The sequence below is a fragment of the Mugil cephalus genome, chromosome 21 (genome assembly GCF_022458985.1).
Source record: "Mugil cephalus isolate CIBA_MC_2020 chromosome 21, CIBA_Mcephalus_1.1, whole genome shotgun sequence".
NCBI lineage: Eukaryota > Metazoa > Chordata > Actinopteri > Mugiliformes > Mugilidae > Mugil > Mugil cephalus.
Genome location: NC_061790.1, coordinates 18,421,014 through 18,434,452, shown reverse-complemented (window position 1 = coordinate 18,434,452; position 13,439 = coordinate 18,421,014). Strand labels below are relative to the sequence as shown.

Below are 13,439 nucleotides of genomic sequence, written 5' to 3'. Positions count from 1 at the left end.
TGATTTTGGCTAACTGACCAAGATGATTACAGTCACATCAGGTGATTATTATGAATTCTTGTCCGAGACGTACGGACAGAGTGATAACCATCTAGTCCTGCCTTTTTTCGGGTTTAGTGCTTTAAGTTGTGATCATTTACTTGCTCAGGGGGTTTCAGTCCAGGTCAGGCCACCATCTTGAGACTATTTGTATTGTTATCGACGCTATAAATAAAATTGAATTGAAATGAATCATCCCATAAAAAAACGATCACACAGACTACACATTAAACAACCCTAAGAGAAGAAATATGCAATAACTTTTTCTCCTTCTTCAGTTAGGTTTCACCCATGTAATCCCATGTAAAAATCAAAATGCATTAGCTGGTCCCTAATGTGATTAAAGCTCGGTCCTTCTCACTGATATACAGTAAATGAGACTGACACACGTATACAGTATGTACAGTACACACTAAAGACTGTGAAATGACTTCCTTTCTTGTCAAACTAAATTTGAAGGACACAACACAGCAAGACTGAAGGTGGCTTCTTTTGAACTGATCAGTCACGCTGGAAGCTCACTGCTTGTGCCTTCTGCTGCCACTGAGATTATCAAATGGAAACAGATCAATGCGAGAACTGTTTTTGAATTCCTTTTTCATTTTATGTTTGTGCTCTTATGTGGCTGTGGTCTGTCTCTTATGAGTGCAAGGGTATGTACAGAGAGAAAGACGGTTTAACATGAGGGGGAAAAAGGACTGTTCAAAAATGTATGATTTCTCAGTTGTACTTTTTAAGTTCCTCCTGCTCAAGCAGCATGAGGCCACAAGTGAAAATACATGGTGCTCTGGGAAGCTAAAAGTTATATTCATTAAATCTTTAAAGACAGAAATCCAACATGAGTTCCCCTGAATCATAAAATGCAACTGAAGTTGAAACAGATAATAGAGATGTTCGGAAAATGCCTCTTTTTCCACAATGGTGTTCTACGTTCATCTGTTTGTTCAAGCTATTCAGGCTAAAAGCAGTTCATATTTAAGTGCCGACAGCTCACTTTCATCAGCTTAGTTCTCTTAAACTGTTATTCTCAGTTCAATTTCTCATTTTTCAACATGGAGAGCTTTATTGAGACACATGGGATCCCAGCAGCGAAAAGTGCCATCCCTCTTCTGCTCCTCTACTGACTGATTGACTCTGATGGCCGCTTGCCTCAGGCTTTCAATCTAGACAATGCTTAGAAAAAAAAATACAGCTTGTGGCATCTTAAATCAGGGTCATGTCACAGATGCGTTTAACCAACTAGCTTGCAGACCTGGCAGCTATCAGTAAATGTCTCTATACCTCTACCTCGATACTACAGCCAGCACCAGAGGACGGTCATTCAGTAACTAGAACAGTAGCATACTTCATCACCAGCTGTTCCTCTCATGATGCTTTATACATTATTTTGGTGGCTATACCAACATGAGGCCTCTATCTATTTAGATGACACAAACACTTATTCCAATCACATAAATGATTGATGTTATCAATAAGCAAAAAATACAAAACACATTTTGGTTTAGATTTTTTTTTTTTACAAAAAAAAGTACTTTTAAGTAATGCTTCCCTAAACCATAACCGATGAGATTCTACTACTGTATGTATTCTTCTCAGAGATTCGGCTCTTGAATGGTTTGTGTGTTGGTGAGCAATTTTCATTTGCTGTTTTCATAAAAGCCTTACTTTTTCTGCACAGCTACTGTTGTTTAACATTTGAACCAAATCACCATACCTTCAGCTAGCATTAATTACTGACTTTTATTCATTTTACTTCAGTCATTTATGTAGATGACTGCCACCTAATTCTGTTCTATTTTTTTTATTTTTTTTTTTTTTGCTTTCGCTTGCATCTTATGACTTTTAATTTGTTGCTGACTTGCCCAGTGTCACATTCAGGAGGCTAGGAGGTGCACCATGAATGTGTGACCCACAGTTCTTTTTTAAATCAGTTTGCACAGGCTGTGTTACGGCTCACACTTTAGCAACTGTGATCCTGTCCTCAGGGTGTCTACACTGGATAAATTCGGCCGCTGTTACTTAATCTCTTTGCATATTTGTCTCATCTCTTGTCCACCAGGTCACTGGATGCACAGAAAATAGTGGTATTGCCAAAGACTAACAATATCATTTACTGATATCAGTGGTTTGGTGTTTCCATGGAAACCTTGGACCCTTCAGTCAACCCAGATAATACGCCAAAAGTTTAAAGGTCATCTTTACTGGATCCACAGGGCCATGCACATACACACATAACTTCAGGGAGCTAGAGAAGACAGAAATGAAGAGCACAGTTGGAGTGGAAGTGGAGAGAGTATGTAAAATCCAGAGTCTGGAGCAGAAAGGTCCGAAAAATGAGAGGAAGAGGTACTGTTCAACCTATCTTGACACATAACATGAAACTTCCCCTCCCCCAATAAGAAAACATGCAATTCTGTGTTGTGTCTGTTAAAATGCATTCTGTGTCATATTTTCCATCCTCCCCTTAATGAAGAGTAGTACTCTCATGGGGTATCACACTAGCAACAACATCAGATAATGATTAAAATTGCAGGGAATGAAGGTATGGGAGAGTGCCCTTCATTTCTTTGAAGATTTAACACTGATGTGTTATATGATTTGAATTAGAACAGAAGGTTAATTAGGATAATTATTGTGTCGTTGTTATCCTTTTTTCATTATCCGTTTTTTTTGTTGTTGTTTTTTGTTGTTTTTTTTTTTTTACTGGTTATTAAGTATTGTTGGTCAAAGTTTAGATTTACATTGCAGGTCAGTTCTGTGGACAAGAATTCTGCCAGATAATTTATTTCAAAATGGGATTTTGTTCAAAGAAAGTTTGGTTTTAGCCTTCTGTTCCATTTTATAAAACAGAAATCCAGGTTTCCAAATTTTGTCATGAATCATATACATTTCTGCCCTATATTATTTCTTTATTTCTTTGTTACTATTTTTTGAAATAATAATAGTTCAGTAATGAAAATGGTATAGGACCATGGACTGATCCCTGTGGTGCCCCATTCTAACAGTCGGAAGTAGGACTTAGTATATTGCACTGAGGCATTAAAAGCCACTAGAGTATGACAATATAAACGCATAAATCCAACAACATACTCCAACAGAGGAAGCAAAGTAATCTAAAAGTCGGTAAAAAAGACAAAAAGAAAACCGAAACAAACAAACAAACAAAAAAAACAGATGGACTAGATGTGCACAAAGACCAATGTGTAAAGAGGAACAAGAGAAACATTCAGTTCATCTCAAAAGAACGAGAGAAAAGACAGGACAGGAAGTAAAACAGACCTAAATACAAGGAAGTGACAGATTACAAAATGCAACAAGAAATTTCAGGTAACCAAACTCTAAACCCTAACAATCCTAACAACACGCACCCTTTTTTCAGCTGGCTGATTATTGGCCGATTATTGGCCGATATTTATTCACCTCAAGACTCAAGTGTAAAACAGCCAAAACTGCTTTGGAGACAGCATGGCAGCGACTCAGATTTACCCGCAGCATCTCAGAAATGCCTTCGACACCCACTCATTACTACATTTAGGAGCGTGTGGAGAGAAGGAGGGATGGAGAGAAGAGGAAGGAGAAAAAAAAAGGAGCGGAGAAAGGAAAAGGGGCAAGACAGACCCAAAAATATAGGAAGGCAAGGCGCTAATGAGTACACTAAGATATGCTCCGTTGCTGTGACAACGCACGAGCTCATCACTTCAAGCCAGAAGACTGAACATCTAATACACACACACATGCACACACGCACGCAGACGCACACACACAGAGTGACGATGAAAGAACACAGTATATCCCCCTCAAGCTATTGTCATGGGATTGCAGCTGTCCAAAAGCCATCAGAACACAACACACTCTCCACTGAGAACAAAAATGGCATGCGTCCATGAGCCTGCCTGTGTATGTGTCTGCAGTGAAAAAATCAAAATAGTGTATGCCAACATAAATAAATGCAGCCAAAGCTTTTTAACCAAATCAGTCAGGACTACAGTGCAGTGGCTCTGCCAGTTGGAGAGAGCTCAATAGTTTAGAAGAGGGGAAAAAAAAGACCTGAGAGAAAAAAAGAAGGGGAAAACTCCACAGTGCGGCGTATCCTCCTTCATCAGGACCTCGGGCATCCACACTGAAAGGTGTGCAGTATTACCGAGTGAATAGATAGTTCCTGAAAGTGAGCACAGTGTATAGCTCGTAAACTGTGTGAATTGAACTTGATATATGTAAAGGGAACCTATCCTTCTAGGCTCTTGGCAGTGATGTCCTCTCTTGCTTCTCCTCTGTGCTTTAGTTATTCAGCCAGTAGGTAATGCTGTTGAACAGTAATCTCACACATTGAGGAAGACATAAACAACATGGTGATTTATAAGTAACTGTGGTAGAACGATTGAAGCTTCTTGATTCAGTAGTAGTGTCAGTAGACCAGCTGCCTTTGTTTTAGCTTGGTTTTAGATATAGCTGTGGTTCAGTTTGGCCTTTGCGGCCACCACAAAAAAGGATTTAAAACATTTCACTCCCATAATTACAGTCTCAAATTTTATCAGCGTATGACACTGTTAACACACTATTAGGATTTTAGTATTGGGTATTTTAACTGATCAGAGAAAAAAACACCTCTGCACACAATTGGACAGTCTTACAATGAGTCAGTACTGTTATGTTATAAACCAGTACAACTTCACTGCACTCAGATGGCCGCATAAAGCCTGACCATCCCATTGGCTTCCCCTAAAGCTCAATCAGGTCCTAATGGAGCAACTCCGCACTAACTTTCCGCAAGCATAATGCTGCCACATTTACTCTGAAGACTTATTCGATTTGGTTAACATAACAGGACACGTTGTGGCTGTCCTCAGACATTGTGAAAGAAAGTAAAATAATTCTGACAGTCGTTTTGCTGAGACTTTATGAACCTCCCGATATGCAACATCAGTTGTCATCAGCTATTATGCTCTACACAGGATAAAATGATCAAGCGTGGTGTCTGGTGCTTCACGACTTCGCGGCTGTGCTTCAACTGTGCCGTATCCTCAGGCCAGCTTTTCTGAATGGTATTTCACTACTATCAACAGAGATTCAATTCAGCACTGGCCAAATATTTGAAAATGGAACTTTCTTCTTTGCCTTGTCGCCAGTAAACGTTGCCAGCGACTTGCAGGTGAAGTAAGCAGAAGACTTCAGTGCAGCCTTAATGGTGTGAAAAAGGTGGGTAGCATTCTGTAAAATTAGAAAGTTATTTAATTTGAGATGTAGGAGATGGTTTAGCTTCGCTGGTCCAACAAAAATCCATAACGTTAAAGCAGCACAGTTTAGGTCTCACTGTAACATGGGCTAAATATTAAGAAGGATCGACCTTATCTTGCGGTTAGCTTAAGGGCACACAATTATGTCAAATACCTGACAAGGCGAGTGGCCCCATGGTAACTTGCCATATGGACAAAATAATGCAGCCAATAATCAATATCAATCAATAATCAGCATTGTATTTCCTGTGGGTTAGATGCAGGTTGTGATGGGATGTTGATTCTATGATGGATTGCTGGGTTCTTGTAGTTATGAAAATATATAAATTGGACATGAAAATAGGTAGTATACTCCTTTTAAGTTGCATGTCAAAAGCCACCTCCAATAAACTCTGCACAGAAGGTCACAGCTGCAAGGACTGTGTGTGTGCATGTGTGTGTATTTATCTCCAAAACTCTAGAACTAAGTGCCGCAGGGAAAACATCGTCCCCAGGGTCCAGAGGAGGGCCCCAGGGCTCCAGTTGACAACACCGATAACCAAGATCAGCTGTTCGTCCAATGAACCTCCAGCATTTAAGAGACACGTATACACACTCACAGACACACACTTGCATGCACAAATATGGTGTGTGTGGGTTTCAGATTGGGGAGGGGGGGGGGGAACAGATGTCACACTGAAGCTGTGAGGAGGCCACTACTCATCCTTATACCAAGACCTGAGGGCACACACAGAAACAGGGCGCGTGGTTCTGCAGAGAAACAGCACAGGACCTCTCATTCTGTTTCCACCTTTGATGTCATGAGGCAATAAGCGTCACTGTGCAAATTTATTCGAAAACTGAACTGCTGAAGCAAGGCCTGTGGAACGGTGAACGACCCAAGAAACAGACAAAAAAAGTCAAAAAAAAGTCAAAAATCAAATATTACCACAAAATTCGGTTCGTGATTTGACTGAACGTGTCATCCATCTCAAATGTACGTTTTCACTGTAGTACATATTCTTCCACCGAGCTTGTCTGTTAGAAGAGATTCAAAGCTAGCGCAACACAGATGCGCTTTCTCCTTCACTGCTTACCTTCCTCAGCAAGTTGCAGATCCTCTCGATGTTCCGCAGCCTCTCCCTCTGGAAGGAAAACAAACAGAGGCAAAGGGTTGTGTTAGAACACTCTTGGAATCCCAGAACCTCTTGTTGTGTACATGTATTTTCCAGAATCTAATGTAATGTGAACCATAAGTGACAGGAGGACAGGAGGAAGTATACAACATCGAGCATCTTGTGACAATTCAGTGTTCTTCTGGAAAACCTTTGGACCTGACATTCATGTGGATTCATGTTACTTAGACATATAGCACCCACCTTGACCAGACCAGACACCCCCACCCCATAGCAATGACACTCCTTGGTGGTAGTGGCCATCAGAAATTTTCTAACGGGTTTGGCTAAGCATATGGATATGCGAGGCAGTAAGCTGTTTGGGTTTTCATCCTGAAATACTGTATATTTTTAGGAACTTTAAACACTTAGATGGTGGGACCATTAATATTTCTAACTCCAGAGGAGATCCATGAACTTGTATGGTGGTCGGGTAATCAGATGTCACCACTCTGAGGCCTGATTTGGACATAAACACAAATACAGTGTCAAGACCATGAGCGCAGCTGCCACTATGTTTTTTATAAATTGCCATTTTTCCATATTTTCACATTCTCAACCTATACATTAAGCTGTAAAATGCTTAAATCAGCTTCAGCCACAATGCTGACTCCAACAGCTGGTACCTCATCAGAGCTTTTATGGAAATCAAATATTAACTAACAGGATGGTGAAATCTGGCTTTGACTGGCAGCACTGCTAGCTCCGCCAGGGGCAAAGTAAAGAACTGATGCTGTCTTGAAGGCAAAGGGTGGTCACACCAAATATTGATTTGATTCCGATTTCTCTTCTGCTCATGCACTGCACTGTATGTTAATCGATGAAAACAAACTATTAACGCTTCCACTTTTGAAAGCATTCTCAGCTCAGAGCATTTTTTCACACCTGCGTGAAACCTTTGCACAGTGCTGCACATATATTTTAAAATGTAGTCTCATGCAAAGCATCAAAGCTGAACAAGGCAAACAGGATTAAAATGCAAAATGTGCTGAAATAATTGGAATGAAAACACACTGCTGCACATGAACAAAGCATTCATGTGAGTTCCACGAGGTTTTTTCATACACTGACGGACAGCATCTACATCTATCATGTAGACCAGTTACAAGCCTACTCAGTTTTAAAGGAAAAGCCCATAAATCAGATACAGCGAGAACGTAACCCTGCTGAACTATGTTACAGTCAGAGACAGAAGTAGCCTCTCACTGGGATGGGAGAAAGAAAGGCATATGGCCAATGTTTTCTGCGTGTCCTAGAGGTCCATGTTATCATTTTGTCAAATGCTGACTGAACAAATGCCATGAAAAATAGCTTTTAAGTAGAAGCTGTGTAAGGAGCGTCACCGTCGCCCACGCCTATAATTCATCATGGAAAGAGCACAAGGACGCACAGGCATTGAACTCCTGTTGAGAAATTGATCTAAATTCTCTAGAGATCATATGCACCGTCTATTCACTGCAGGTTCCATAGTGCTTGGTACACTTCAGGAATAATCACTGAAACGTTGCTACAACTCGGTCTGTGACTGGCTGCTTTGCTGCGAAGGTCTTGCAGCTAAAAAGCGCAGCCTTTCACACACGTCCACGGGAGCGTTGTGCGTTTGTCTGCGTTTGATGTGAAGGGCAATTTGATGCATCTCCATAGCATGGAGGGATGAAAGGAACCGTGCGCGCAGCCGTGCTTTTGCATTAGTCCGCACATGCATAAATCACAAACTGGCCTGAAGGAGAGGTAGCTTTCATCCACTCAGTCCACTCAGTCAGTTATTTCAGAGTAACACCATGACTTGTGAACTTTGTTCGGGGCAAAGACTTACCGTTGACGCTTTGATCCACTGTATGTACTTTCCCTTTCATACCAGTGGACCTAATTTTAGTCCAGCAACTTCTATAGTTGTTGAATAATGTAAGGACATTCATGAACAGAAGGAGTGAAAAACAGGCCATGCTTAAGTCAGTAGCAATCATTATGTTTCCGTCAAATTTGTTTTTGTGTGTGCAAATGTACTATAAGTTTTTGCAGCTGTGATATGTTGGCATAACCTTTATCTTGTATTGTACTTAATAGTTATTGTTAGACTTATGTCTTCATGTAGCTATAACCTATAGGAACGTCCTCTCATATCAATGTGTACTGCACCCGCTATGTATGGTTGAATAAATAACCTCTAACCTTTGAAGGACTCGTCGTCCCTTTAATAACCAGCAATGGAATTTGTCATTTATAAGTCAACTCATAAATGCAACAGAGGTATTTTCTTGGTGACTGAATGAGGCCTTTATACAATAGTGTGGGACAAGTTTACCAATTGACAATAGTTTGAATTACTGAGCTAACGAACGCTAACATGACAGAACCTGACTGTAGACGTCTCAGTACTAATATAACGTAACAGAATAATCTCCCGGTTAAACTCTGCTTCCCTAAAAGTTATATGCTGCCTCCACAACCCAGTTAACGTAAATAAAAATCTATTCGACAAAAATGATGATGCAGTTAGGTTGTGTTTCGTCCAGTCAGAACCTCCTCTGTTACGGCGCTGAGACTTTTCACCCTGACTCCTGAACGGCAGGCACACAAATATTCAGTGCGGTCACATGAGGAAGCGCAGCTTTTTGATAGGATGCATTCCTTTTTCTCAAATACAAATAATTTGAAAACTGTTTGTATGAAATCTGTATTTGTAAAAAACAAGCTATTTGTGCCTTACCGAATACTGTGTTCGGGTTTGGCTATATATGTGTGTGTGTATATGTATATACATACACATATATATGCAGTATATATACACACTATATGTACAACAATGCAACCAGTTCCACTGCTGACAGGGAGCAGACGGAACCCCTTTTGAAATGCTTCATCCCAAGCAATAAATATTTAATCCATGTTAAATACTAGAACCAAATATTGTTACTTGTTTGATCTTATTTCAATATTTGGTATTTGATGGTTGGATGGTTGAAATGTTCTTCAAGGCTCATATGTCATTTCCTAAAATATGCATTGATGAGGATGTAAAGATGAATGTTTCATGACTGTTTTTAAGAAGTACAGGCTGATACAGAGGTTTCTCCTGGAACATGATTAATTCATGCTAACTTTCTAAATAATGAAACCAGAAGTTCCTGCAGACAAGTTTGAGGTACAAGAGTACTAAAGGCACTACACCAGTAGCAGCACATGGAGAGATTGGGGAGAATAAGTGAAAAATGGTGTAAAAATGAAGACTAACCCCTGTGTCTTGTTGTAGCAAATCATTTCTTGTGCACTTTTGTGTCTCGGCGTGCTCGCTGAAATTTGCTGATGAGTGAAGAGCATCACCATGTGAAGCATCTTGGGACTTTACCTCATCTCTCAATCCCATCAGAAAGTAACTCCATTATTTCAGACATTTCAAAGTATGAGGAGAAGCCATTTCATCTGAGGTAGTTTGCTCTGATGTGCAATGTGAGGCAGCGGCATCTTGGAAGAAATCCATGATCAGTTGGAGTGAACACTGAAAGGTGGGGCTAGGGTAAGAATTTATATTCAGTGGTGGATTCCTTGCGCCGTGCTCAGGAAGTCTTTCATGTGCTTCAAAAGACAGAGTTTCAACCTTTCCTCTGTCCTTCTTGTGACCTCAACCACTTCACACATAGCAAATGCATACACACTCCTGTCCTTCTGACAAAAACAGACCGCAACAGCCATGAAAGACCCGGTCTGATAGCCAATTATCTCCACCACTAATATCTATTTCTGTTTGAGACAGCACACCTCATCAAGGACCACTTCTGCATAGTACCCTCTCCCCCTTATTGCCTGCCAGGTTTGAATGAGGACACATACATACTCCACTCAAGCCAGCAGTGTGTGCTTGTGTTTGTTGCATACATGTGAACGCACTCCTGCAACTGTCTACTCATTAGCAAGCAATTAGGCTGATAGCTCTTTGAAATGTTACTCAGCGAGAATTTATTTGACAGGCGTGAGAGCACTGCGGAAGTATAAACAAGAGTCGAAAAGTAAGGAAAGTTGTGTTTGTAAATGACAAGTGGGAGGCATGGAGGGAGGTATGGACGGAGTGGGTAGTTTAGATTAACTACACTACACTGCAAGCTTGGACATTGAACACCTAAAGATGAAGCTGTAGAGGGCACCTTTGATGTCTAAATGCTGTCAAATGAATTTCCCCATAGACTCAAGTAAGACTTGAACCTGAGTGGGAGAGACAGTCATGGAGCAGCGAGGGAGATGGAGTGATGAGGGGGTGAGTGGGTGTGAAGCGACTACAGAAGCAGCTCTCACTTGTGTCCTTGGTGGGATTTAAATGAACTTTATGCTAATAACGCAAACACTCAAAGTCACGGTTGCTGGATTTATCAAAATAAAGTTGGCCGGGTGAATGAAATGTTTGGTGTTTTTTCAAATTTGTCTTTAACTTTAATGTGAACCCAAACCTAAGTGCATTTACACCTTCCAGAGCCCCTGAGTCACTCAGACTGCTGAACAATTTATCCTGTCTGCAGCTAAAGTAGGACCTCACATCTGAATTTGCGCTGAAGGCGATCCGTTTGTGCAAAGAAAAAGATGCCTGTTGCATTGTATGTCTTCACATGACAAGCAGTGTTTGGAAAAGCTGTTTGGTCAATTTTGGTCCATTTTGGATAATTAAAAAAAAAAAAAAAGCTGTCTGCTTTGCTGCACCTCCTACAAGACCATCTGGTAAGTGAATTTGGAAAATTATTTTTATGGTCGATGTCATTGCCCAATGTAGCTAATTAGCTAGCTAATTAGCCAGCTAATGAATTGGCCTTAGGCTAGCCTTCCAGCTAGGCTCCGGTTTGTTAGCCAGGCCAACGGGAGGCTATCCATCAAACCGCCCCCGAAGTCAGAACATAAATAATAATTAATAATACTTTTAAATAAAGTGTGTCAGTTTGAGAAATATTAATCCACCACAAACTTTAAATAATTGATCTAAACATCGACCCATTTTGCCCCTCACATGCACTGTGATTAGCTAACCAGGTGCCCCCCAGGGGAGGCGTGTCTCACACTTTGAAAACCACTGATAATATAATATATATAATATAATGTGTCAACCATATTCCCTTTATGAAAGGCTACACTAGAGGAACCAATCTGGGTGGTTGAAGTACTGAGCAAAATATCGATAATATTTATTTATTTATTTTTGTGCATTTTGATTGAGCTATTGGGCTGGAACCCATCAGCTGTATCTGGCAAAACTACTTAAAGCTCACATTCACGACACACTCGAATGAAAAAACAAACAAAGCACAGCAGGGTCCTCTCTTTCTGCAGCTATCCCTCTGATTTTAGTTTCATTGCCAGCGCTTTTGCCTATGGCTTTATTCCCTCATAATAAAGTGCGTGTGAATACGTAAGAGCGGGGACCCTCGTGGGAGTGTTGTGTGAGCAAAAACCACAAATCACACTCAAGGCAACAATACGCTGAAAACCGTAAATATGTTTTTATCACAGGGCATCTGTGTCTTCCTGCGCAGGAGTGATATGTGTGAAATTATGTCTACGCAAAGTGCTCTGTGCTTTTATAGTGTGTAGAATAAAATATATTACAAGTCAAGCACCCGAACTAAATCAGACTAGCTGCTGAGCTACTGCCATAATGATGACTGACTTGTAACAAGATCTTTTAGGGTTTTTTCTCATTTTCTATGCTGTGAGGTTAGATTTATCTTGTTGATCTATTTACAGAACTTTGGTCTACATTATTTGATCCAACAGTTCATGTTGGGTGTAATTAAGGGAGACTAAATTAGATCTCTGACTGCGGTAATATGCTTACTACCTCAGAGTTTAGATTTGTTCGAAAGATGTAGTGGTCGCTCCAGCTTCGTTCTCATCACTAGTCTCAGTGAGCTTTTAGTTAACCTGACAGAAGAGGTTAAAAAGAGATGGTACCAACTGAAAGAGTGTGAGCATTAATATGGACAATAAAACTAATTCAAACATTATCCTTAACCTGTAAGATGAAAACTTGAACATCTGTGCAATGTATGGCCTGGAGTACCCATGGATGAAGTGGAAGAGAGAATAGCCGACCTAAGGTCCAGTGAGACTTCAACATGAGACAACATGAGATCTCTGTCCAGAGTGGTGCTGTGTCGGAACAGCTAAGCTACTGCGCTAGACCTTCAAGGTCCTAGGCCTTTGGCAGAGAACCTAAGTGTGAAAGGTTAAGAACTGTGGAGCAAGAAAGAATTTAGGAAACCCCATGTTTAACAATGAGTCTAATACTTGGTCTTGTTCTTTGTTGCTCTAGACGTCTGTACTGTCCACTCTGACATCCCACTTCTTTGGGCTTGTATATGTAGATATGTATGGATTTAAGCTGTTTAAATTCCTTATGAAGCACAAATTTTTGTCACTCATTATGTTTACAGTTTGCACTCTGACCCTGCAGGAGGATGAGGCGCGCTCAGAAGCACCAGTCTGTACTGTAGGTCTAAACAACAGGCAGTATGGGAGCCTTATACAACACTTGAGATACTAAAACAGATGAAGTCAGAGACCCAGTAAAATTAAAGTGTGGAAAGCTATATATACTGCCTAATTAAAACCCACCGCTGTTTAAACATGTGTGTGTTGCGCTCAAGAATGTTTTACATAAAGTTACATATACTGTGAGTCTACAAGAAAGACAAACTGACGGAGAGGTAGCGAGACGACACCTCTGTCTGCCTGAGGAGCCTGCTCAATGTGAGGTTCCTCCCGCGAGAGAGCAGGGTGACAGAAGCTGCTAATTAGACCGCTTGCTTTCAAAGAAGGAAGGCTGAGACGGAGAGAGAAGATAGGAAAAGCAGACTGGGTGTGTGAGTCTTTAAAACAGCGGGAAGAAGACTTATGGCTGACCCTCGGTTCAGGATGAAACCACTGACCTGCTTTGTTAAAGAAATAAGGAAAATGATAAAAGGAACATTTTCTAAAATCTTAAAAAGTAAGATGTACGTCGTTCAGGGTAGGCAGTGTAATTAAATTATTG

General features: G+C 40.6%; 1 protein-coding gene across 1 annotated transcript in view; it reads right to left on the bottom strand.

Annotated features, from left to right (window-relative positions):
* cnih3 (cornichon family AMPA receptor auxiliary protein 3) overlaps positions 1–13,439 on the bottom strand; it is a 74,288-nt gene that overhangs the window by 39,130 nt on the left and 21,719 nt on the right. Inside the window, 1 exon segment of the mRNA XM_047574269.1 lies at positions 6,350–6,397. Coding sequence (XP_047430225.1) covers positions 6,350–6,397 — 48 coding nt within the window.